This window comes from Harmonia axyridis, chromosome 1, assembly GCF_914767665.1.
Source record: "Harmonia axyridis chromosome 1, icHarAxyr1.1, whole genome shotgun sequence".
NCBI classification, from domain to species: Eukaryota; Metazoa; Arthropoda; class Insecta; order Coleoptera; family Coccinellidae; genus Harmonia; species Harmonia axyridis.
Genome location: NC_059501.1, coordinates 8820143 through 8844192, shown reverse-complemented (window position 1 = coordinate 8844192; position 24050 = coordinate 8820143). Strand labels below are relative to the sequence as shown.

Genomic DNA, 24050 nt, shown 5'->3' with positions numbered 1-24050 from the left:
AGCATTGGATTCATCTCGGTCATTTGACTGACTTCCTCCCACCAGGCCTTGCGCCTTCCACTCCACTCCTTATTGTAATAATCAAAATAAAAGGAGAAATTTGTTTGAAAGGAGGATGATAGTAAAGCCTATGTAGTTTTGACAATTATTTCAGAGTTTGTTTTGTGCCAAGTGTTTCATGAAAGTTTCCAAGGCTTATTCCATTTTGTGATGTTTTTATTTCACTAGGTAGACAGTCATGCATAATATCTCAACTGGATCAATAGTCTAATAAAACCACAATAAGATAGGAAATTATTCAGTCTTGCTCAATAGTGATTGTATACAAGTTACAAGGTTATCTCCGAATTTCTCCATTTTACGTTTTATTGTGAATATGTTTTGCAGTGTATGAAGAAAATGAATTCCAATAGTCATAATCAGTCTAGAAGAAACTCATCTTCCTTCAGTAGACATACAAATAATCATCCCAGTCGTTCTCATGGTCATCCAAGGTGGACCAATCGTTATACCAAAGATTATGGTAGAGAATATGATAGCAATTTCAACCGTGGGTAAGTTCTGATAGTATAAATAGAAAAAAAAATTAATAGATGAATCTAAGGGAATCAATTGCATAAATATTTAAATATAAGTCAGATGCAAGGTCGGCTATTTGCATGTAAACAATTATTTATTTTTATAAGATTTCAATGTGACTCATTTGTTTGAACAATAGATGAAGGAAAATCTATTAGACAGTCACAAGATCTATTTTTGTGACTAAATAGTTTATTTTTAAGCTTTTCAACTAAAACTTTTTTTGTTAGTTAATTTTCACTATAATAATAATGATTCATGTCTGATTAAGTTCTTGTATCAAAATAGACTAATCACAATAACTGCTTATCTTAATACATAATTATGTTTTCTTTTGTTCAGTAAACCTATAGTTTTGAATTATTTATGTAGGAGTTTTCAATTAAATAAAATTTCATAACATTGAATAACCCTAATTTTTTCCCTTTATTTCAATAATTCTCCCCCTTCATAGATATTTGTCATGACTTATACACTATTAAACAAACAAAAGGTATTTCTGTAAAGCAAAATTCATAGGTATAACAAAATTACCACGTATAAAAGATACTAAAAATAATGTAAGATCACATTTTGTAGTTTTGAATTATTGGGTAACAGTGTAAATAATAAGCAAAAAAAATTGGTATAACTTGCGTCTTGGAAAAAATAATTTCGTTATGGTTCCATCAATTGACCCAAGAACACTCTGATTTTATATTAGCTTATGTTTTAACTTTGGATACTAGTGAATTTTTCATGTTATGTGGTAACAGGTATTTGGGTTTATCAAACTCCCTCATCTTTCACTAATGTTATGCCACTGTATACAATTGCTTTAGGGTTTCAAGAAAGTCACACTTGAAGGGATATAAGAATATCACCAAGTTTATCATTAACTCTGATTTGTACTTAACTCTCAACAAATATTGTCATGATTAAAGGTTGAATGATCTACACCAAGGAATGAAATATATTGTTTTGTTTAAAAATATTATGGACTCATATCAGTTTGATTTGATCAAGAATTGTTTTACAGTTAGCTAGCAACCTATCACAATAAAGATCCTATTTTAATCAAACCTCCAATAAATGATATTACTTAAATGACCTGAGATTTTCATCTGTGAAGCTTCATTACTCTTTAAATTAGGATTTTTCAAATTTTATAAAAAGGAATAAACTAATCTCTCCTCTATCTAACTTTATAATTATAAAATTTTTGTTGGCTGTAATAGAGTAGATGCTTTGGTAGAAATTCTCTTTACCTTTTTGTTTATCATTTTCATCAACTATTGAACTTCTGGAATGATTTAAGAATATATATTTATTTAGAAAACAAGTGAATACAAAATATGCAATAATTTGAAGTTTGAGTAGAGTAATTCGAGAACATGAATAAAGGAAACTAACTCAAAAATGTTATTATGTTGCTTAAATTGCATTTTAATTTTCTTTATTGGAAAGCGAGATCATCTAAATCAAAAACTATATCGAAGGAAGTTATGAAGAAATTTAGTCTACAAGATGGTATATAATTATAAATTGGGAATAAAATTTGATGAGATTATGACAATCCTTAGAATGAAAGTGTACTATTTGAAAAATCTAGATATTGAATGAGTTTTTAAAAATTGCAATTGTACTTGATATGTACAAATATAGGTAGGCACAGCAAAGAATAAAGAACAATGAAAATTTTTCTGCTGTTAATACATTCTTATATTACCTATTTCTCCCCAAATTCAACATTCATATCATTACGTTAATATGGTTTTCAATAATTTATTATAATGTTAATAATTAAGTAGCCAATACAGCAGACTATTGTTTTTACTTAACTTATAGAAATAATTCAGTTATCCTCATAAATTAATGAGAGTTACAGTTAGTTGTAATTCACAACATTCATAAAAACATCTACTGAACGTAATATAATCATATAGTTTATTCTGAGAATAAGGATTGGAAAACATTTGAAATTTTTTATATTGTAACTAACTGGTTCGAAAAAGCTTTTGAAACAACATCCAAAAATGATATGATCAGTGTGTGCAAGTTGAAAGAATTGTATTAACAAAACTGGGTTTCTTGATCAAAGAATTTTAAATACAAGAAAAATCTCTGAAATGTTGGAGATTCAAATTCTGAATGTTATCTCTGATATATCATTTTCAACCTCTGAAATTAGTTTCAAAGAACTTTAGACAATTGCTATTTGAGTGAAACATAGTTGGCCAATGGAAATAGCATTATAATTGTAAGCATAACTACATTGTAGTATTTATGTTGGTTTAGTTGTTAAGAAAAATTTCTACAGTATACACTGTGAGATATCTCTAAATAAGATAGTTATGAATTCTGTTTTGATCTGCAGAGAAGCATCTAATGTTAGTGGCAGCCCAAAAGAAAACAACTTTTCTCTTGGTTATCCAAAATCATCTCAAATCAGCCCCGCAATGAGGAATAACCATATTCATTATACTCCTGAGAATCCTCGTAAGTACCTATTTCAAAAATTTATTATAGTATAGTTTCGACGAAAATTATGTCTTGTTAAATTAAACACCATACTAAGCTCAGACAAAATTTATGTTTCCATGTGATTTTTTTTCAAGTAGGAATGTTCCCAAATTTTCAATTTAAATATTTTGAGAAGTGTGTAAAGGTGGAATGAGAACAAAAAATATTTTATTTGAAATATAATCTAGTAAGTAAGCAGCAGTCTTAATATTGCGTTGCCTTTTAATCAGGTTTATTAAATAACACAATGATCAAAACATCCATTTCGAAAGACATTTCCAACTGATATGGAAGGTCCCATCTTTACAGATGTGAACAGCTTAGAACTTGTTGATGTTGAGAAGTTTTTAATGTTTATACGTTTTTCATGATCTTTGACATATTTGACTGCAGTGCTACACAAAAAGCTACAGTTGAGTCGAATATAACAATTTGATAAAAAAAATGTCATTTTTTTCTTCTGTGTGTCCGCAATCCTTTGCAACATCCTTATTTTCTACTATTATTTTAGTCTTATATTATTTTTATGAAATTTGGTATGGGTATTCTGTTTGGATATTATGGTCCCATACGAATTTTATCCATAACTTGTTTTCTATTGGTTTGATTTCCGTTAAATTTGGTAAGGACGTTTGGATTGGGTCCTAAGTGATTTCATAGGATACCTGTATGAATTTCAGCCCATGCACTTGAACCGAGCTAACTACACAGACCGAATTTTGTGAACATCGGAATTATAGATTTCCCGTTTATGCATGACAACTTGAGTATAGTCTTGCTCATGCGTAACCGTGAAATCCATTCAACATCAATATTTCGCGTTCTATGATATTCGGGTCATACGTTATTCTGAAGAAATTTCAATATTCCTTAAATATATTCGCCTGATTCCATTGCAATTCCAGGGATCTCAATACTTCACATTATGTCAGTCCATTTGAGTAGAGACATAAATGATTTCATATAAATTTCATTCCTTTCGAATATACGCTATAATATTGCGCATGTATAAATTAGAACTTTGCGGAAGATAATAGTGTTACAAGACCAAAACCGTGGAGGACTCCTACCCTCCATAGTCTTATCTTTTAAGCTGCATTCACAGATAGAGAAATTTCGCGGGGGAGGAATTCTCTTTCGGACCGTCCTGGTGTGAACGCAACTTTAAGGCGAAGGCCGAAGGATCATATCACCACAATCATTTGGCAGATTTTTTTTCTTGACCCCAAGTTTCCTGAACTTGCGTGTATTCTGCAGGTCTGGATTGTTATTGTTGATCTGAGAAAATATTGGAATTAACAATATGGGATGAACTTTCTCTTTAGGAAATATTAATTTTATTCAGAATATTTTAGCAGAAGGGCTAACTCATTATTAATTTTTGGCGGTTGTCGATGTCCTTGCTTTAACTTTTGTTTTTTCAATTGCTCTAATTCATTGAATATTAGAATTGATAATAACCTGAGTTACTGGATGTTAATATTTCTTTCCTTTTTCACTTGTGCAGTAAGACTCTTCAGCTGTTTCCACTCTTAATATTAGTCCAAATTTAGTTCATTTATCAATTATTTTTATTTCTCTACTGTTGATTATATTACAATTGTTTTTAATGTTGACATTTGAGAGGATTGTCAAATCAACAACTGTGAATGACATAGACATTGATGTTGAGGAGAATTTCCCTTCGATTTCACTGAAAATTGTCGAAAATGCGTTGATTATTTTTCCTTGTAGCGATGCATGGTTTTCCGAATCACCCGATGCAGGAAAGAAGACACTCAGTTCTGAATAACTACGGCGATAGAAGACACCAAAATAGTCATACAGACCGTAGAAGAATCACTCCACCTCTGCATATCTGCGAAAATTCTAATGGAATGTTGAACAATCCTGCACCCGACGGGGGCCATCAAAGAAATATCATGGAATTTCCACCACATATGCAAAGACGTCATACTAGGGGTAGGATATCCTTTTTTTGTTGATTATTTTGTCGATTGCTGAAAGACATCAATATCTCTCTGTTCCTTTCGTATGATATACCATTATATCCAAGGACCTGAAGACTGAAATCTGATGATCGAACACTTGACTGCTGTTGTGAATTTCACTACATATATTCAGATCTTCGGTTCATCGAGTGTACAGCTCCAATTCTGTTACTGAATAATTCAATATGAATTTAATCAATCACAATCTTTAATCATCTCTTCTAGTTGTGTACTCTGTACTTTTGATCTGTAAGCAAGTTATTTCTATAAATTGCAATGATTTCGATAATAAAAAATTTTTGTTGCTCGATCACTGGATAGATTCAAAATGTTTTGAAAGTCAGGACTGTCGATTAGGTCAGACGGTATTCCTTCACTCAAGTGAATGAATGATATTTTTTTTCGCAGAAATTCGTGTAAGTCCTGTCAACTTCCAACAGCACTCACCACAGTATTATCGGCAAGCCAGCGATGAAAGTATTAAAAGTGAGAGCCCATCTCGTAAAAGGAGGCGTCTCTCTCGTTCAGGTCATCATATTGAAGCTCAACCAGCATCACCCCCTAGAAGGTCGCCAAGGCAACATCTTCCTTCTTCTACCCACCATTCCATGCAGGTAAACATTTTTTTTTATACAATTATGAATTTCTCAACGATGTAAAATATTACATATTCTTAATTTTTCAGGGAAGCCCACCACTACGTCGTCCAAGGTATAGAGAGCGAAATGACTTTCAGCATACTCATCATCAAACGTTCCTTCCAAGTCCACCACCAGTTGGACATTCGCACCAGCATCAGTCCCCTGTTGTAATGGACCTCAATCAGGTACATAGTGAATATTTTTTAAAGTCTATTATTAGGTTGTAATATGTTTTAAACTATAAAAAAATAATGCTTTTTGAGAGTTGATCAAATTCATTTCCTCTATAGAAAGTTACTTGAAAACTTTGAGCATTCAAAACATCATTAAATTCTAACCTCAAACAGATTGTTATAGTAATAATGTAATGAATCTCAACATTCACTATAAAATATATATTTATCACACTCACATCAAAATTGAGAACTGTTGAGGTATATCTGTGCATGATAGTTCCAAATAACAAATTAATTGGATCTCGCCCTTTCAATTATTTCTATAGATGTAAGAGTTTTGTTATTATTTTTCACTAATTTAATTGAATAAAGACCTTTATTATTATTATTAATTGACTAATGAGCAATAATGGTTATCTTGTTTTCGCAGGTTCCGGTTACCATTCCTCTAAACCACGAAGCAGTTTGGAGCTACACAGCAGCACCTCCCCACATATCTCTATGCAACGCCCCACCCGGAGCTCCACCCCACATGCATAACTGTCACATGCACAACGTCTACGCCGCCCCCCACCAGTTGTTACCTCAGCAGTTTCCTAGTTGTCTTCCACACCAAAGTTTCGGAGGTTTTCCTACATCAAATGCCTTATCCATTTCCAACCAGCACTTCCCTCACCCGCATCTACCCACCCAGGTGAGTAAATTCTATCTAATTTATCATACAGGGTGTTTGATAATACACTGCTCCAAGAAATTAAACCATCACTTGAATAATTCCAATTTTTCAATAGATCATGAATGAAGAGTTGAAAACAACTACTTTTTTCCAATATACCTTCAACATTTCTATTCAGAGGATGAAAAGAACATAAGAACGATAAAATTTAACGATAGAACAAAAAACAAATTCAACGTGTTCAATTTTTATTAGGTGAATATCGCGGATTTCCACCCCTGTATCCGATGACCTCCCCACAAGGACTATTAATGCTCAAAATTAGTCAATTTGGCCAAAGTTATCCAAAATTTCAATACTAGGAGCCCCACACTCTCCGAGATTCGGATGATCTCCTAATCTTTCAAGCATGTCCTAAACCTGCTCTAAGGGATTGAGGTCTGGGCTACAATCTGGCCATAGTGGCAACCCAAGTGCTAAAAGGTAATTGTGTACTATATCAGCAGGATAGTAGTAGGATGAACCTTATCTTGCATTAGGAGGAAATTAGGACCAATATATGGAATAAATGGTATGTCATATTCTTCAAGAATATCAGTTATGTATCTTACAGTGTTGCAATTTCTATTATTTTTCGCAACCAAACATTAATGAAATTTCACTCTACATCAACATGGAATTTCCACCAAAAAGAGAATTCATGAAGTTCATAGGTATATCTTTTATTGAAAAATACGAACATGTCTATCAGAAGTATATACACAAAATCTGCTCTTTTCTATTCTATTAAAGCTGGGCCTGGAAACATTGCCATATTGTAAATGATTGAAAAACAACCTGAGATCGAGGAAGAGTCAATCTCTTCTGGTATAATTACCAGTTTCCCTATATCATTGAAGTATTATGGAAATCGATATATCGGACATACAAAATTGGTCTGCTATTCCAATATAACTCCAACATATTCTTGTGATTCTAGTGATTCTCGATTTAAAAAGGAATGAAAACATTTAAAATGCAAGACAAAATAGAATTCACCTATGAATACTACACACCCTACGCAAGAGTGTTTCAAAATAAGAATCTTTGAATTTATATTAAGTTTGTTTTGAAGAATCTTTCTAATCCGAAATTAATTTGTGATGCGTTAATTTCTTGGAGCAGTGTTTTCGAGATTTTGCTATCTATAGTAGGGCTCCGAATGTTGGTCTTATGTTGTAATAGTCGGTCATAAATTTCCTATCTTTTAGGTTTTTCTTTTCAGCGAGAGTACCTCGAACATTAAAATGTTGCAACAATCAATTATAAATTTGTGAATAGTCAAGAAACATTCTAACAGTTGAATATTAGAATTTTTGTAATAATAAAAACGTCGAATTTAGAACAATAGTCGAATTATTCGAATACAATTCCGAGTCATAGCCTATAGTTCAACAAAAAAACTCGTTCATTCAAAACCTATTTGTTACAGAGACCCGATACATTGGAGATAGAGTTGTTGAACGACCATCACGCCCACACGCACGCGCACTCAAATCTGCACGGAGCCCCGCCCCTTCATGTATCACCGCTTCAAGTCCCCGCCCCGGCTTCATTGTTCCTCTCGGCGGAACCCAGAGGGCAGCAGCTGGAACTATTGCACGCTAGGGCCAGGCAGCATCAGCACAGACCTCACACCAGACTTCACCCTCATCCCCAAAGGTCCAGGTGGCATCACAACCCACCCCTTATGGCGACGCAGTATCCAGGGTTCCTGTTACATTTCTTGTAAGTATTTCAAGATGTATCAGTTTCGTTACCAGATATGAGAATCGCTATATGAAATATTTCGAGTTCTCAGAGGACTTGGTGTTATGCTTGAAAGCTGAAGATGACAACATCGTTGCCGGAAACCCTACATGATTAGAAGTACAAGTTATTTTTGGGTTTGGTTGATCATACGAATGATTTTTTTCAAAAGTTCGTTAAATTTTTATTTCGATGAACTTGATTTAGTTTTTTTGGTTACATATCAAAATCCCTTGATCTCTATTAGTTTGGAACCCCTCAATGAATCAAATATGTTCTGTCTTCTAGTCACATGAAATATTTGCACAACGATGGCAATACAGTGAAATTCTAAGATTGCAGAATGACAACTTACTAATAATCATACAAAAAATGCCTTCCAGATAAGGATTGCGATTCCAATTTGTAATTTACATCCAAATTGTTATTGTTTTCAACCCATTTGAAATAAAGTTCACTTTACGGAGTACATACACTTAGAAGTGATTTTATGCTTATGCCCAGAAGTGAACGCAGAGGGCTAGGTGATGATGATGATTATATTTTATGGCTGAAGCTACATCATAAGTCGAATAATAGCTTTGTTTTCATTTGCAGTAAAATTCTCCGCATACAATATTCACAAACCTTTGATATTGTGCGCAATTGGCCACACTGGTCTCCATAAGCCGAATATTTGACGAATCCCGGTAATTCAGCTTATATTTTCATGTTCGTAATACTGCCGCCATTAGAAAAAAGGTCGTAAAGTCAACAGTTATGTTTCAAGATAATGACACAAAGGTTTAGTCTGTTATCGTTGTGTAAATAATTAGTTAAAAAGCTGTAAATCTGGGATTTCTTCTCGACTTTACGGTGTTTTACCTCCGGATGTAACAAATGCCGCGTTCTTGCTTCCCTAAACGATGACTTCTTAGATTTACTGTCTATTTCATTCCACTTTTCAATATATTCAAAATAGTTTTAGGGCAGTAATACTTCGTAGATCTAATCTATACTATGTATGGAGGTAGTAAACAACTTTCTACTGACGGCAGAATACGTTTAAATTCACAGGCAGAGAAATGGACTTACCACATTTGGTATCTGTATTTATTTTGGTGCTTTGACCATCTGAAGTCCAATCCAAATGATGCTCTCTTCCTTAGTTTGTAGGAACCCAAATTTTCAATTGTTCCTTTAGGTTATGTTAGGTTAGGGACAAATTTTCAAAAGTTCCGTCAGGTTAGGTTAGGAACAAATTTCAAATTGTTCCACCAGGTTACTTTTTTCACAAAAACAATCCACTCACTACCTTTATCTTGTTTGCGAATCATCTTATAGCCTTTTCACAACAATTCGCGATACTATCAGGATTCTTGAATGTTTTATGACAGAATACTAACTAACCTATAAATCTAAAGAAACTTAAAGTCAAAATTTTGCTGTCACTTTTTTCGAAAACAAATGACAAATGGCTCCATTTGCCGGGAAATATGAAATATCTTTTTAACACTGTATTCTTGAACTTCTCTTGAGTTAGAGAAGTGGATTCGCACGAAATTTAATATCAGACATATTATATGATATTGAATGAAAAAAAAATAGACCTTTTAGGACTAATTTTCTAGCTCGTTCTCAAATTGAAATTTGGGAACGCTACCAATCGTATGATAAATGCATTAATGACGGGAAATTCAAAATCACATCTTTTTAGAACAATATTTAGCGCACAAGAATTTAGGTTTGTACGAAAACAGGATATTTGGCAATATACAAATATTGTTCTATTTATTGACATTCTAATAGATTATACTTTTTTGAACAATTAATTTGTCAAGAAAAATATGTGTTGAATGAACTCTGAAAACTCGAAAAATTCATTACTCTTATCACGTTATGAGGAACGAAATAAATAAATAAAATAAATTGGGTGAACTTGCGAAGTCATGTTATTTGCATTTTCGTTCATTCATGCTTCTAATTTGCGAGTTTGAAGATTCATTTTCTCTGGCCATTGAAAATTGAGGGTATTCAAAATAAATTGATAATTGACCTCAGATTGTAATAGTAAAAACCTAAGTGAATCAAAATAATCTTAATAATGAAATTCAAGTTTATTACATAAAAATAAACGCCATGAATGTCAACGCTTCAACCAATACTGAAATCAAACGCTGAGGGGCCTCTTCAAATTTTACTTCTTGATTATTATTTATGGCAAATGAAGTTATTCGTTTTTTATATGCTCAACAATGTTCTACATAATTCGAGAGGATTCCAAAAAATTTTAAATAGCTTATTGTTATACTGTTCGAACGAAATTTCTTGATTTAATAGTGTATAATCGGTAAAAAACAGATTGAGTCATTGAGACTCAAAGAGACTAGAGAATATTCGATCTTTAAAGTTCCATAATTCAGATTTTCAAACAACACGGATAATGGAACTTGGCAAAAATTTAAACCCTTTGAAATGTTCACAGTTCATCTTGCCACTTTGTTGGTACTCTAAGGCTAATAGGTTCGATTCCGAACAGGTTTAATACTTTTTTCACTTCATAAGTCACTTTTTATCGAGAAATCATTGGATTTGGAATATTCTTCGAGAGAGAGGAAGAAATAATAAACCATTGTGTTAAATTTGTAGTGACCTATTGGTCGATTGTTTTATCTATTCAATTTATAATTTCGCGATTTAATGTTTACAGGGCGATGTTCTCCAACCAGCCGATGTCCCCGTTCAGTCAGGCGGATCTCAGCAGCACCGATTCAACAGAGACCGAGAACTACGAGGCCTTACTCAATCTGGCCGAACGTCTTGGCGAAGCCAAACCTCGTGGTCTCGGCAAACTGGAGATCGAGTCTTTGCTCAGTTACAAGTTCAACGTTGACACACATCAGGGAGATCAGACTTCTTGCGTGGTCTGTATGTGCGACTTTGAGGCGCGCCAGTTGCTCAGAGTACTGCCATGTTCTCACGAATTCCACGCAAAGTGTATCGACAAGTGGCTCAGAGTAAGTATATAGTTCTAGAAGGAAACTTTAGGGGATATTTCTATGTGGGTTTTGTTCGATCATGGAGTTCTTACAAGAGGCTGACGCAATGACCTTATTATACCTGTATGAACGTTCATCAGCACTAATTAGGAAGAAATATTAGGCCAATTGAAAAATACCCGGTCTGATGCACAGATGAAGGTGCTTGTATTAAATCCATGTGGTTTTCAGTTAGTACCAACCTTCACACGATACGTGTCAAAATTTGACAGCAGTCCCACCATTGCGTTGTGATGAGTGAAGCTACTTTTGTTATTTGAAAAAAGATGGAAAAAAATAATTTCGTGTGCTGATAAAATATTGCTTTTTGAAGGGAAACAATACAGTTGAAGCAAAATCTTGGCTTGATGAAGAGTTTCCGGGGTCTGCACCAGGAAATTCAACCATCATTGATGGTATGCTAAGTTTAAACTTGGTGAAATGAGCACCGAAGACGGCGAACGCAGTGGACGCCCAAAAGAGGCTGTCACCGACGCAAAAATCAAAAAAGTTCACAAAATAATTTTGAATGACGTTAAAGTGAAGTTGATCGAGATAGCAGACTGTGAAGATATCATCTGAACGTGTACATCATATCATTAACGAATATTTATTTGTACATGAGAAAGCTGTGTGCAAAATGCGTGCCGCGCTAGCTCACAATCGATCAAAAGCAACAACGTGTTAATGATTCTGAGCAGTGTTTGAAGCTGTTTAAGTGCAATAAACCTGAATTTTTGTGTCGATATGTACAATGGATGAAACATGGCTCCATCATTTCACTGCGGAGTCCAATCGACAGTCAGATGAATGGACTACACACGATAAACCGAATCCAAAGCGAGGAAAAACACAACAGTCAGCTGGCAAGGTTATGGCAGCAGTATTCTGGGATGCGCGAGGTATTATATTCATTGATTGCCTCCAAAAGGGCCAGACCATCAACAGCGATTATTATATAGCGTTATTGGATCGTTTAGGATGAAATCATTAAACGGCCTCAGTTGAAGAAAAAAAAAGGTACTGATTCATCAAAACAATGCGCCGCGTCACAAATCAATGGCAAAATTGCATGAATTGGGCTTCGAATTGCTTCTGCATCCACCGTATTCGCCAGATTTGGCCCTAGCGACAAATCGTACTACAAAAACGGTATCGCTATAATCGCTGTATCGCCTCGAAGGCAACTATGTTGAATAATAAAATCGAATTTTGCCAAAAAATGTGTTTTACTATGGTAGACCGGGGACTTTTCAATTGGCCTGTTAGCGATATCATCTATCAATGCAACTCATATCAAGAATTTTATGAATAATCTTAGAGAATACTGGTTTTGTTTGGTAGATAATCCTTGTATCCGCGATGCTAAGGCCATAATGACTAGTAGAAATTGTTTGTTACTAGATGCCAAGCGTAGCCTACTGAGATTGAATGAGAACAATTATTTTTTTTACAGTCCAACAGAACCTGCCCTATCTGCAGAGGCAACGCATCGGATTACTTCACTAATAATGAAGATTAAGGTAATAACCATAATCTTAACCTTAACATTACCAATGAAATTTTAGTTCTCTTCTTTGGTGCCATCCGCTGCCAGTTAAAATATTGTGACTTTATATAATTTGTTGTTGAAAATGCAATTAATAGCTATTTTTTGTACATTGATCAAGAAGAAATTTTAAGCAAATTTATTTTAATACTAAATATACATTGTTTTTGAGAACTGATGAGACAATATTCTTACTTGTTGTTTATTCATATTGTTCAGTTTGTTCTGTAGTTATAATTTCAGTTGATGAATTGGTTATTTTAAGGAAAATTCCATAGGAAATTGGTCTCAATGCCATATTGGTTCTTATATTCGATTCAATTGTTACAATGCAATGTTTTAGCTGAGCTTACTTCAATAATAGTGTAATTTTTGTTTTACTAATAATCCATTGAAATTGTTTTCAGGATAATCATATGAATGTTTTCAGAAAACTGTTGAAAAGTATTTATGCTGTTTATTTACATAATTTTTTTTTACATTGAATTAGAGAAAACAGTTAATCACAGCTACATTTTTAAAATTTGAACCATTTAATTCCAAAAAATATAAGGATAAAAAAAGAATCTATTCATATAATACTTCTACAGTTTCTGAAACATTCCACCTCATTGTTGAATGTGAGGATGAGGTCGCATTAGTCATTTTCAAGTCTTTCATGTATATTATTTTCATAATTTAATTCATACAATTTTGTTAACATCTTTGGTATTGAAAGTCCAATTCTTATGCTTGAAGGAAACAGATCACATGCCATTAATGAAAGTTATATTTTCTTGATACTACCTCTCAAAATATAGCGTAGTTGAATAATTTTAAGAATGTTTATCCACTTTAATTTTATTATTGTACATTAAAAAAAAAATAATGTTGAAAACTCATCAATCAATATGTTAGGTTATTCTTTATCTTTGTATAATGCATCAGTGTTGAATTCTTGGCTCTTGTCGAAATAAAGTCTGGTATAGTATTAAAGTTTTAGTGTCGCTTCATTTAGATAGGGGATGAATGTATATTTCAAAAGTTTGCTCCTTAGCAATGATCAATGTGTACTTTTCAGAAAATCTGGCTTTATGTAGAATAAATTTCCTCCTAAACTAAGCTTTTAACTATTACACCATCACAATTGTCGTGTGATTGAAAGTTAACATTTATTTTTAAGATTTTGTTTGATATTGAAATTGAGACTAATAAACTCGTTGTTTGATGTGAATTTAATGGTATATTATAATTTGATATAAGTCATATATTTTTTCCTATTTATCTAAATCATGATTTTCTCGTAAAGAAGTCTACATAAAGTAAGATGTTCAAATTGATTCCTTGATAGCACTAATTTTTTACTGTTCTCACAAAATGAAATTACAATGATATGTAATCACAATTGTCCAAAATATAAAATGCACAAATTATCTATGAAAAGCAATAAAGTTTGAATAATTGATTTGTATACATTTTCGCATATTAAGCAGTGAACACAAGATTGAAAATTGTTAGTTAATTTAAAATTTTAAAGTTATCTGAATGATACGAAAATATATTTGTTGTCCCAAATTTTTTAGAATTTTAGAGGAGTATTTTTGCATATTTGAGGTTTTTGTGGCTGTACCAATGTGAAGTGAGTCAATTAAAAACCGAAAAGGGTACGTACTCTATCGCGCCATACTGTACTACTGCAAAATATAGTAAAGCTCAAGTGTGCAATTTGGATGTGGGTTTAGAAACTGTTCGATTTTTTCTGTCACTTTTTTATCGTAAACGTAGTGCAATGAATATAATAATTTTTTCAATTTATCACATTGTAGCAAGTTTGTTATTGTTTTAACTGAATGTTTTTGAAAAATGCTGTTAATATCATGTCCTCTTTGTAAATCAATATAAACTATAAAACTCTTATTTCTTTTTTCTCAGCAATTCCAATAAATGTTTTCATGTTCTCAAAATGTGATTGTTTATTTTTTTACTGTGGAGTGAGTAGTTGTTGAATTTGATGATTCCGATTCTTAAGGTAAAGTCTATCTTGAAATGTGTGTGTATGAATTAAATGTGGGTTTGATGCAATATTCATTGCACAATAATATTTGATGTATTTTATTATTGTAATTTTATATTGTCGATTAGGATTGTTTGTTTTTCAATTATCCTATATTCTGGCATTTGGAAATTGTCATATTCTGGTTTTGAATTTAATCTCTTAGTGCAGTTGTATAAACTCTATTTTCCAGTGGTTCATTTGTTGATCAACTTTGTTTAATGAATCTTTGTGCAGCTTTTGTTTGTTAAAGCACACTTGATGTTTTCAGTAATTTGTTTGAAATATGCAAATACTCGACTTTAGAAAGTTAATCAATTTTTTTCTTGAATAACTGAGCAGCTTTTTATGGAATTCAATATTGGTAATCTCATATATATGTCCAATTATCCAGTAATGTTTGTTTCGTTCATGGTGATAGAATGTAGGAAATTTCTTTTTTTTCATATTTTTTTGCTGATACTTTCTCTCATCCAACCTCTCTTTGTAGGATAAGCACCAATGAAAATTCATAGTGAGGGTATTGGTCCAAATATCTGTTCTAGTAGAGCTTTAAAAATGTGGCAATTTTTTTTTTAATCTCATCAGAACTGATTAAAACTTCACACATAACTATTAATGGCAACTTTATTTAGCTTTGATATATACAATTTGCAATGGCCAAAATTGAATTTCAAGCTTAAATATGTGATATGGTCGATAGCTCTGATTTTGGTGATATGATTTGATAAATAATCAGCACTTTGCAGTACTTGATATATTACTGATCACATCAAGTTCCGCTTTTTTAGTAAGCTTTTTTCATTCAAATTTTTGTCAGATTATTATTTCGAGATAATGTTTATACTCTACGCTTGTGGGAATAGAGGTTCTACAAAATTGAGAGTTTATTGTTTGAAGAATTTTGAATTATATTCAAATTTAATATTAGATGCGAAGGTTCACTATAGTGGAATGGTTAAATTAATAATAAAAAAAGCAATAATTATATTGAAAAATTTTATCTTCATTTGAAAAATTTTATAAATCCACACTAATCCATCAAAATTTTAAAGATGTTTTTTGATAGATTCTTTTGTAATAATTCTTGAAAAAAATTATATTGCAATAATCAAGAATACATATAATTCATTTGGGAAAAGCAATCTAACTGCGAGTCTCAGGAGTTGTAAGACAATAATTAAAATTGTACGCTTTTGGAAAGAAACAAAGAACAGAACAACCATTTTAAATTGAATTATAAAAAAATGCAATGACCATATTAATTTTTATTTAAAATGGAACTAGTAGGTGAATTAACTACTCTACTTAATGACGACTATTCTATGCATCATATTAATGAACTTCTTGAAGATCTAATTCTTTTCCACTTCACGTCGTAATTGAAAAAGTTTCCAATGTACTCTCTACTTTCTCTGTGTTGACATTCAAAGTTGGTGTACAACAATAAACTCTCCTATGCTTTTCATGTTTCCTACTCCTCACAAATTACAAAATTAATGTGACGAAATAAATAATAGATTATTTATTCAAAGTTGATGTAATAGGTGTGCCTTTATATATATTGTACTATTTCATCATCTGCTTTTTTCTGTTCCTTTGAATGGCCAATCTAATATAGAAACGATTTCAACTTATTCACTTCGATATTTTCTAGAAGTTTTTGGAAAATATTGCAGTAAAATTGTTGTATCAGTCAAAATGATTAAATATATCGAAACTTATCAATGTTCTATTATTTCTGAACCAACGCTATGATTCTTCCTAAAAACCTTTGAAATTGTCTGAGAACGCTTCGCCAAAATAAAATCGTATATTGCAGGAACATTAAGGCGAATCTTGTTTGTATTAATTATTTATATTCGAGTTTTTTTCGATGTGGTGAATTGTTCAATAATCGATTCATTTCACTTGGAAGCTTCAGCTTCTTACTGGAGTTTATTATAAGGGAGAGTGTTTATTATTAAAAATAAACCAAAATTATAAAAACGAAGTTACCGTTAAATTCAATATATTTTATACACAAGTTTGGATATAAATTACAGTTATCATTAGGCATAAATTAATATTTTCTGATACAAAACTTGGTGTATATATACTTTATTGTAAACTGTCTAATTTTAATTACAATAGGAAAATTTCAAAAACTTATTCGTAACTCTTCAATATACAAATTCGACCTTTCATCTATTTTATGAGTGCCAAAAAAATTAATTATTATAGATTTTATAATTTGATTATTGTGTTAATAATTTATTTTCCAGGCTGTAATATGTATCATAATATGAAAACTATGTGGAAAGAATTTTTTTGACATTTTAAATAGTAGTCGCAAAGTATGCTGGTGGTAACATTTAACCAAATCTATAGTTCAGAAATTTTTTCGTATCACCTTGCATTATTCATGCAGAAAAATCAAATTCTTAAAAATACACCCCAAAATACATAAATCAGACACGAATCTGAACAAGATTAATATACCAAAGTTATTTTTACAGAGCGATACTTTTCCATAATTTATGTATTTTGGGTCTCAAGTCATCTGTCTGGATTTCTCGAGCTTAAACATATGAATCTTCAAATATAAATTAAATACATTTAAATTAAACCTCTATTTGTAGTGTTTTACACGTGAATCTATACTAAAATTAGTAACCTTGGTGTAAATTAAGGGGCATGCCGCTATTCACATTTCTAACTCTCAGGTAGTTCATGGAATTATTCAGTCAATTTTTTCAGCCTGATCTATTTCGGTTTTCCGTAAAAAAGTACCCAGTATCTCTAGGAGCCAGTCTGATGTTTTGAATCACTAAGGGAACCATCTTCACATCTGAACAAGTTCGAACCTGTCCTATATTCTAAATACTGAAAACTTTGAGAACAAAATAGAAAAATGATATGTGTCCTACTGAACGATGCAAAGATACTTCCTTCTATGGTGTTTTATGATCTTATCCTATATATAATACTCTTATATAGGCGCATTAACATACATGTTTCAACATGCAGAATCTAATTCATCTACTGGTCTCATGCAACAGTTATAAATTATAAATATGAGAAGTGATTCGATTGGCAATTTCCAAGACGTATGAAATTTCTGTTCAGCACCCAAAGGAAAGAGTCGGTGTTTAAACTTGATCTATCACTATCAGCACCTTTGTACTAACTCCTCTAGACCAGAAGGAGCTGCTATAAAACACATGTAGAATTATTTGTGTAGACTTTAACTATTCGAATTTCAGTATAGTTGATTCGTAAAAAGTTCGTTGAAGATTAGGTCTTCTAGTATTCATATAAAAGTGTTTTCAGAGATGTCTTTTTTTGACACTAGGTAGAACTCGTCATAATAAATCAAATTCACCAAAAATTACGCAGATAGGGATTATATTAACACTCGCATGTTAAGTAAACCTTGCACATCTTGTCGCTTGTGATTTTTTAAAAACTTCGGTGTTTAGTCAAGAACACGTGATAACTTTTGAAGAATCAAGATATCGCATAGAAAGTACTCGTGAAGTTATTCATTGGCAAACTGATTTTATTTTGCTGCTTTTACACACTTATTATCACTCCGGGCAAGACTGTGCACACATCAAACTAACGGTGAACACTTTTTGTACACGATTTCATTAGGAATTATTTTAAGATGATTTGTCACTTCCTGTTAAAAGAAAGACACCTGTGAGCTCACCCTGTGTTTTTCGCTAAGAACTGCATCAATCGACAAATTCTATGACGAGTTATATCTACAAGGAAGTGATGGACCCGACTAACCACACCAACTCCACCTTTGGACCGAAATTACAAGTGCGAAAACGTGGCTTCCAGCGTTATAGTCACTTTCAAATATACAATCCACGAAAATTTCATACGATCCTAAAATAACCCTTTGAACCAGATCTCACCACCAATACATCTGCTCCATGTGGATGTGCATCTGTCGTTTCACCCACATGATGCAGAGGTATACCACGGTGGTGATGGTGATGAAATACAAAAAGGCCGACATGATACAGTGTGGCTCATGGGACACGTGTCTAGGGTGTCTGATCTTGTCCTGGGGGTCTTGGTAGCCCTCCACCACCAGCTCATCGTAATACTGCTCGGGCTTCAGGTGGGACTGGCTGAAATCGGTCAGCTGGAGTCCTCTGGCCTCCTCGGTCTCGTTCTCGATGAAGAACGTCAACTTGTAGGGCTGGTTCGAATCGGTGGTGATGGCGGGTATTTCAGGAACTACGGTTTGTCCAACGGACTGTTCATGTCTGAGATCCTTTGATGTCATGGGTGCTGTACGGGGAGCTTCGAGCTGGTCAGGCTCGACTGGTAACGCATTCCGGTGTTGCGAATGCGCGTCAGAAATGTGAATAGCGGCATCTGTCAGTCAGTAGCATTTCTTCGTACATGCGCACTTGCGCACAATATCGATGTCTTTGGTGTAGCGGGTGCCGTCACTGCAGATGAGTCGGACCTGGAAGAAATTGAGGTTTGTGTTGAAAAATCAATAAATACGATTTATTCGAAGAAAGAAAAGTGGGCGCTTCGCAGTGGTGACGTCAGCTTTCAAGAATAGGGGGGTCAAGGAGGAACCAGGATTTTTTAGGGAGGCCAAGATTTCCAGGTCAATCTAATTTACTTTAAATTCATGTTGTATTTTTTTCATAAGGAGGGGGCAGCAGAAATTTAGGGAGTGCTCGGGACCCTCTGTCTCCCTCTAGCGCCGCCACTGGTGCTTCGTTGTAGTAATTTCAAAGAGAAGTAAAGTTGGCATGGTGAAATCGTGGTTCACTTGGCCAAAATTTTGTGATTTTTGGCGATTTCACAAGTAGAAAAAAATCTAAGGTTTTCTTACCTTTCTCCTCTTACTCTTTCTTGCGTGACAGCAACTTGATCCGCAGCCACCTACGCATTTGGCCATCTTGAGTGGTTTCCTGGACCTGCATCCATTTTCAGAATAATACTCGCGTACTTGTTCCTTTCGACAAGTAGGGGCTGCAAAAAAAATATTCAAGGATTTCAGAATGAGCAAAAAAAAATTGTATGGTTACAATAATGAGTCGATGATGAAAGCGACGCATGAATGAAAAACCTTTGTTTGCAACTTTCTCTGTTAGTTGAGTGGTATATGGCTACCAATGATATATAGATAACAATATTTAACTAACCAGAAGGATAATACACTGCACAATGATGATGAACGATGAAAATTTGAGCTCTGTATGAATATTATTGCGTACTTATATTTATTTGGTTGGTATCTCTTTTTGTGAGAAGTTGACAAGAGTGTTATGACATTTGTGTCTTGTTAGGTTAGTTTTTGAGTCTTTTGGATTTGAAGAATCGAATGTTCTTAGCGAATTTTATTATGTTTTGGTGACTTTGCCATAGAACGGTCAAGTATATCCCAAGTGGTTCCGATCTTCCGATAGATGCGCAGCCGACGACGCCACCTCTCGGACAAATGAAGAGTCACTACAATGTAAGATTTCATAGAAGAACTCGAGATGAAAACAATGTTGGTGTCCGCATTCAAAATTTTCATTCGAAAAATGCAATGGACCACCTCAATGTCCACAAGGATCTTCTGTTACCATTCTGACGGAATTTGATTCGAGTTCGGCCATACTTGCTTACCTACATAGAAATTTGAGTGAGCAAGAAGACAGAAAAAGCATTTCACCAAACCCATTGGCAGACTAAGTGAACAGTTAATCTATCAATTTATTTAAATAAATTTGTTTCATGATAATGCACCTGATTTGTGCCTTCTTTTTTATATTTCCATCAATAAATATGTTAAAATTTGCATTTTTGCCGCACTTCCTCCATCAAAGTTCCTATTTTGTGGACATGGCTTTGAGTACGATAGAATCCATAAAATCGCTGATTACAGTTATTTTCAAACCAAACAACGCTGCGATTTATAGCCATGTTATTAAATTTATAGCTGGTTTTAACATATTTGCATGAGAACCAAATAAATATAAACACTATGCTATTAATATCGATCCACTTTCTATGATACAGTATCGTTACATTTTTGTCCAGTGTACTATCAGTGAATAGCCTTCCCTTACTCATGAAAAGTAATAATGATGCAAAAAAAATTTAAGTTTTAAATAATTGACCACAAGGCTGAGAAAGTAACAAAGAAAAGGGATTTTTTTGAACCCCCACCTGACAGGCCCATTTATGTTTGCGCTCTATGTCCATCTAGCAACTTCTACCTCATTATTTCTATGTGCATAAGCTGAAATTTGATGTTAGTCGAAAGCCATACTCACATTCTTCCTCACCTTGCTCGCAGTACTTCCCCCTGTACCCTGCCTTGCATTTGCAAGAATATTCACCATTTTCAAGTCCCACGCATTTGCTGCCGTGCTTGCAATGGTTCACCAGGCACGGATCTGGCGGACTTGCAGGCTCCTTGATCATGCCGTCCATCTCGTCTTCTTGCTGTTCGTGATCTTCGTCTTCTTCCTTTCCCGCCTCCATCATGCTGCAGCCTGGTTGAACCTTCTGTTGGGTGGCGGCGTTACCAAAGTCGACTTGTTTATGGTTGATCCACACCTCTTTCATGCAGCCTGAAAGGGGATTAATTTTTAATGTTCAATCTTTTTACCATTACTTAATTGACTTTTCCAAAATCAATATCACAATGCATCCACTGGGAGTGCATACATATAGTACCTTCATTTATACAATCTTTCATACTTCTACTTCGAAGAAACCAAGTAGATTGCATAATTTTTTGTTGTGTTAGTTACTCACCATGGAAACTGGTGATGTTTCTCAGATGCCATTGTTGGAAGGCCTGTTGTCCAGGTTCAGGTGGTATTCCACCCAAATACATTGGAGTTGACAACTTCAGGTAGTCCTTAGCACCGTCGTTTATGATCGATCTAGCCAAGCCTCGGTCAACTCTTAATGTAAAGTTCTTTTTGATTGCTATCAGTTCTGCCACATGGTACTTTCCATCGGATACCATTTCAAAACTGAAAATATGAAAGTACATAGTGAATTATGATGGTGATAACCTATAAAAATGCTATTTGGAAGGTACGAAGCCATAAGAAATATGAAGATCTATTAATGTGTATAAATTTAAGTGTTTTTATTCTCACCTGTACATGGTGGAGACTGGGTAATTTCCAACGTCGTAGCTCACTCTTATCCTTCCATTGAAAAGTTCCACAGCCAAATGCTCCTGGTGGCCATTGTACAGTAAAACGCCATTTTCTTCAGTTGTGGAAAAGATTATGGTGACGTTAGCTTCAGGTTTTGTCCTCAAAGGTTCCAGCTCTACGTATGAAGTGTTGTGGGTGAAGCTCAAACTTGTAAGGTATTCACATTTTTTGCCTAAAATTGAATAAGAATCTATAGCCACAGCCGAAAATTGTAAAACCCTGAGTTGAACGTTTCACTTTTTTCTATATGCTAGACTGGACGAAAAATAATAAGACAGTGGATATTTGCTTAGTAGCTTTATTGATATGTTGACACAAAGAAAAACATTGATCTAAAATGGAAAATTGATTCAATGTTCCTAAAAATGTGAATGCAAAAAAAGTCAATTGAAAAAAATTGTGATCACATCTTCTTCGAACTTCTGGCAGTACAAAGTCTGCTACGTCCTCTAGTATAAAGATAGGAAAATCAATATTGATACGGCAGTCATTTATTAATAATGTAGTCTCATTACTTTATATCCAGTCTGCTATCTTAGTAAACAGGTTTCAATATAGCATTGAAGCATCGCAATATGAGCATAATTTGTGTTATCTTACCAGAGTATCCTGGTGCGCATTTGCACAAGTAATCGTTAGAACCAGCAGGCTGGAAACAAACGCCATGCACGCAGTCATGGTGTTGACAAGGTGACGTTTGAGGATACATCATGGCAACCATGGGCGTTATTTCGCAGAATTTTCCGGTAAAGTCCCCTGTACATTTGCAGTGGTATTCGTTGATGCCGTCAATACATGCTGCACCGTTCTGCAAAAAAAAACAAGATGTTTAGTTGTTGGTTAGATTTGAATGTGCTGGATGCAGCTTACTTGGCACATGTGACTTTCGCAGTCATCTATATCTATGGAACAGTTTGGACCTTTGAAGCCAGGAAGACACTCGCAGGTGTAGTAGGTGTTGTGGTCAACGCATCTGGCGTTGTTCTTGCAGGGGTTGAATTTGTCGGTGCAAAATGGTATTTTGGTCTCACAGTAATCGCCTGAAAAATTTAAAATGTTTACATCCAAACATTACTGAAGCTTTCTGTGTTATATAATCCTTGTTTAAGAATTCAATCGCATAATGAATCTGAAGTTTGCTTGGAGCAGCCCAATCAACAGAAAAATTCGAAATGGTCAAATATGAAACTTACCCATGAAACCTGCTTGGCACTTGCATTGATAGGAGTCGATGAGATCGACACATGTAGCGTTATTTTGACACTTATTCTCGGCACAATCGTCTATGTTCGTTTCGCATCTCAAACCAGTGAATCCCGGTGGGCACACACAACTACAAAGAAGAACATGTTAATTAAAAAATAAGCATTGCACTGTTGAAAGGTTAGAGGCTTTTTGCGCTTCTTTTTTTTTTTGACTTCCTCGTAACTTTATTGTCATTTCATTGTAGCACCGTGCCGTAACTTGGCAATTGTGAAAAACTTCGTTGGTCCTTATTGTTTTGATACGAGTGGCATAACCTGCAGAGTGAACTTTGATCGGCACAGTGACAAATCAGAGAATTTATTGCTCCCAGAACTTAAGTAATTCGGTGAAGAACATGACCCAGAGAGCTTCAAGATGATGCTATAGCACACAAAACTCGTCCACGCGTTATTCTCTAAGAGCAGGTGATATTTCTGCGTATACAACTTTAATAGCCTCCGCACATGCCAGATTCGAACCCCTGTAGGGTTATTTGAAAGCTAGGTTTTCGAACATCATACAGATTCCAGACTGTCCGAAAATCTTAATCGACAAAGAAAACGCACAGTCAAAAATTGTCCGTCTTAAAAAAATTATACGGAACTTTTACGAAAGGCTGATACTGTCTCTTGGACGGATGTGATTTGAAAAACTGCATTAAAACGAG

At 34.0% G+C, this 24050-nt stretch overlaps 2 protein-coding genes across 2 annotated transcripts in view; one reads left to right on the top strand and one right to left on the bottom strand.

Moving 5' to 3' along the window:
• The first annotated feature begins 12 nt into the window (after positions 1 to 12).
• On the top strand, positions 13 to 16675 carry LOC123676705 (RING finger protein 44). Its single transcript, XM_045612881.1, has 10 exons — positions 13 to 336; positions 388 to 554; positions 2936 to 3057; positions 4816 to 5043; positions 5481 to 5686; positions 5758 to 5898; positions 6320 to 6583; positions 8037 to 8332; positions 11043 to 11349; positions 12827 to 16675. Exons 2-10 carry the CDS (start codon positions 391 to 393, stop codon positions 12890 to 12892), a joined length of 1794 nt encoding a protein of 597 aa, XP_045468837.1. The 5' UTR covers positions 13 to 336; positions 388 to 390; the 3' UTR covers positions 12893 to 16675.
• Positions 16676 to 16945: 270 nt separating this feature from the next.
• Positions 16946 to 24050, bottom strand: part of LOC123671712 (protein slit) — a 389783-nt gene continuing 382678 nt past the window's right edge. Inside the window, exons 25-32 of the mRNA XM_045605699.1 lie at positions 23332 to 23471; positions 23009 to 23178; positions 22739 to 22946; positions 22076 to 22310; positions 21723 to 21946; positions 21236 to 21535; positions 19804 to 19943; positions 16946 to 19422 (exon numbers count right to left, since the gene is read on the bottom strand). Coding sequence (XP_045461655.1) covers positions 19336 to 19422; positions 19804 to 19943; positions 21236 to 21535; positions 21723 to 21946; positions 22076 to 22310; positions 22739 to 22946; positions 23009 to 23178; positions 23332 to 23471 — 1504 coding nt within the window. The 3' untranslated portion in view covers positions 16946 to 19335. The remainder of the gene's footprint in view (positions 19423 to 19803; positions 19944 to 21235; positions 21536 to 21722; positions 21947 to 22075; positions 22311 to 22738; positions 22947 to 23008; positions 23179 to 23331; positions 23472 to 24050) is intronic.

What these genes read in the sequence shown, in the direction of transcription:
- LOC123676705 (XM_045612881.1), top strand. Translation starts at nt 391, where the DNA reads ATGAAGAAAATGAATTCCAATAGTCATAATCAGTCTAGAAGAAACTCA. An exon ending in TTATACTCCTGAGAATCCTC is followed by an intron (nt 3,058 to 4,815) that starts GTAAGTACCTAT and finishes TTTTCCTTGTAG; the next exon opens with CGATGCATGGTTTTCCGAAT. An exon ending in CTACCCACCATTCCATGCAG is followed by an intron (nt 5,687 to 5,757) that starts GTAAACATTTTT and finishes TTAATTTTTCAG; the next exon opens with GGAAGCCCACCACTACGTCG.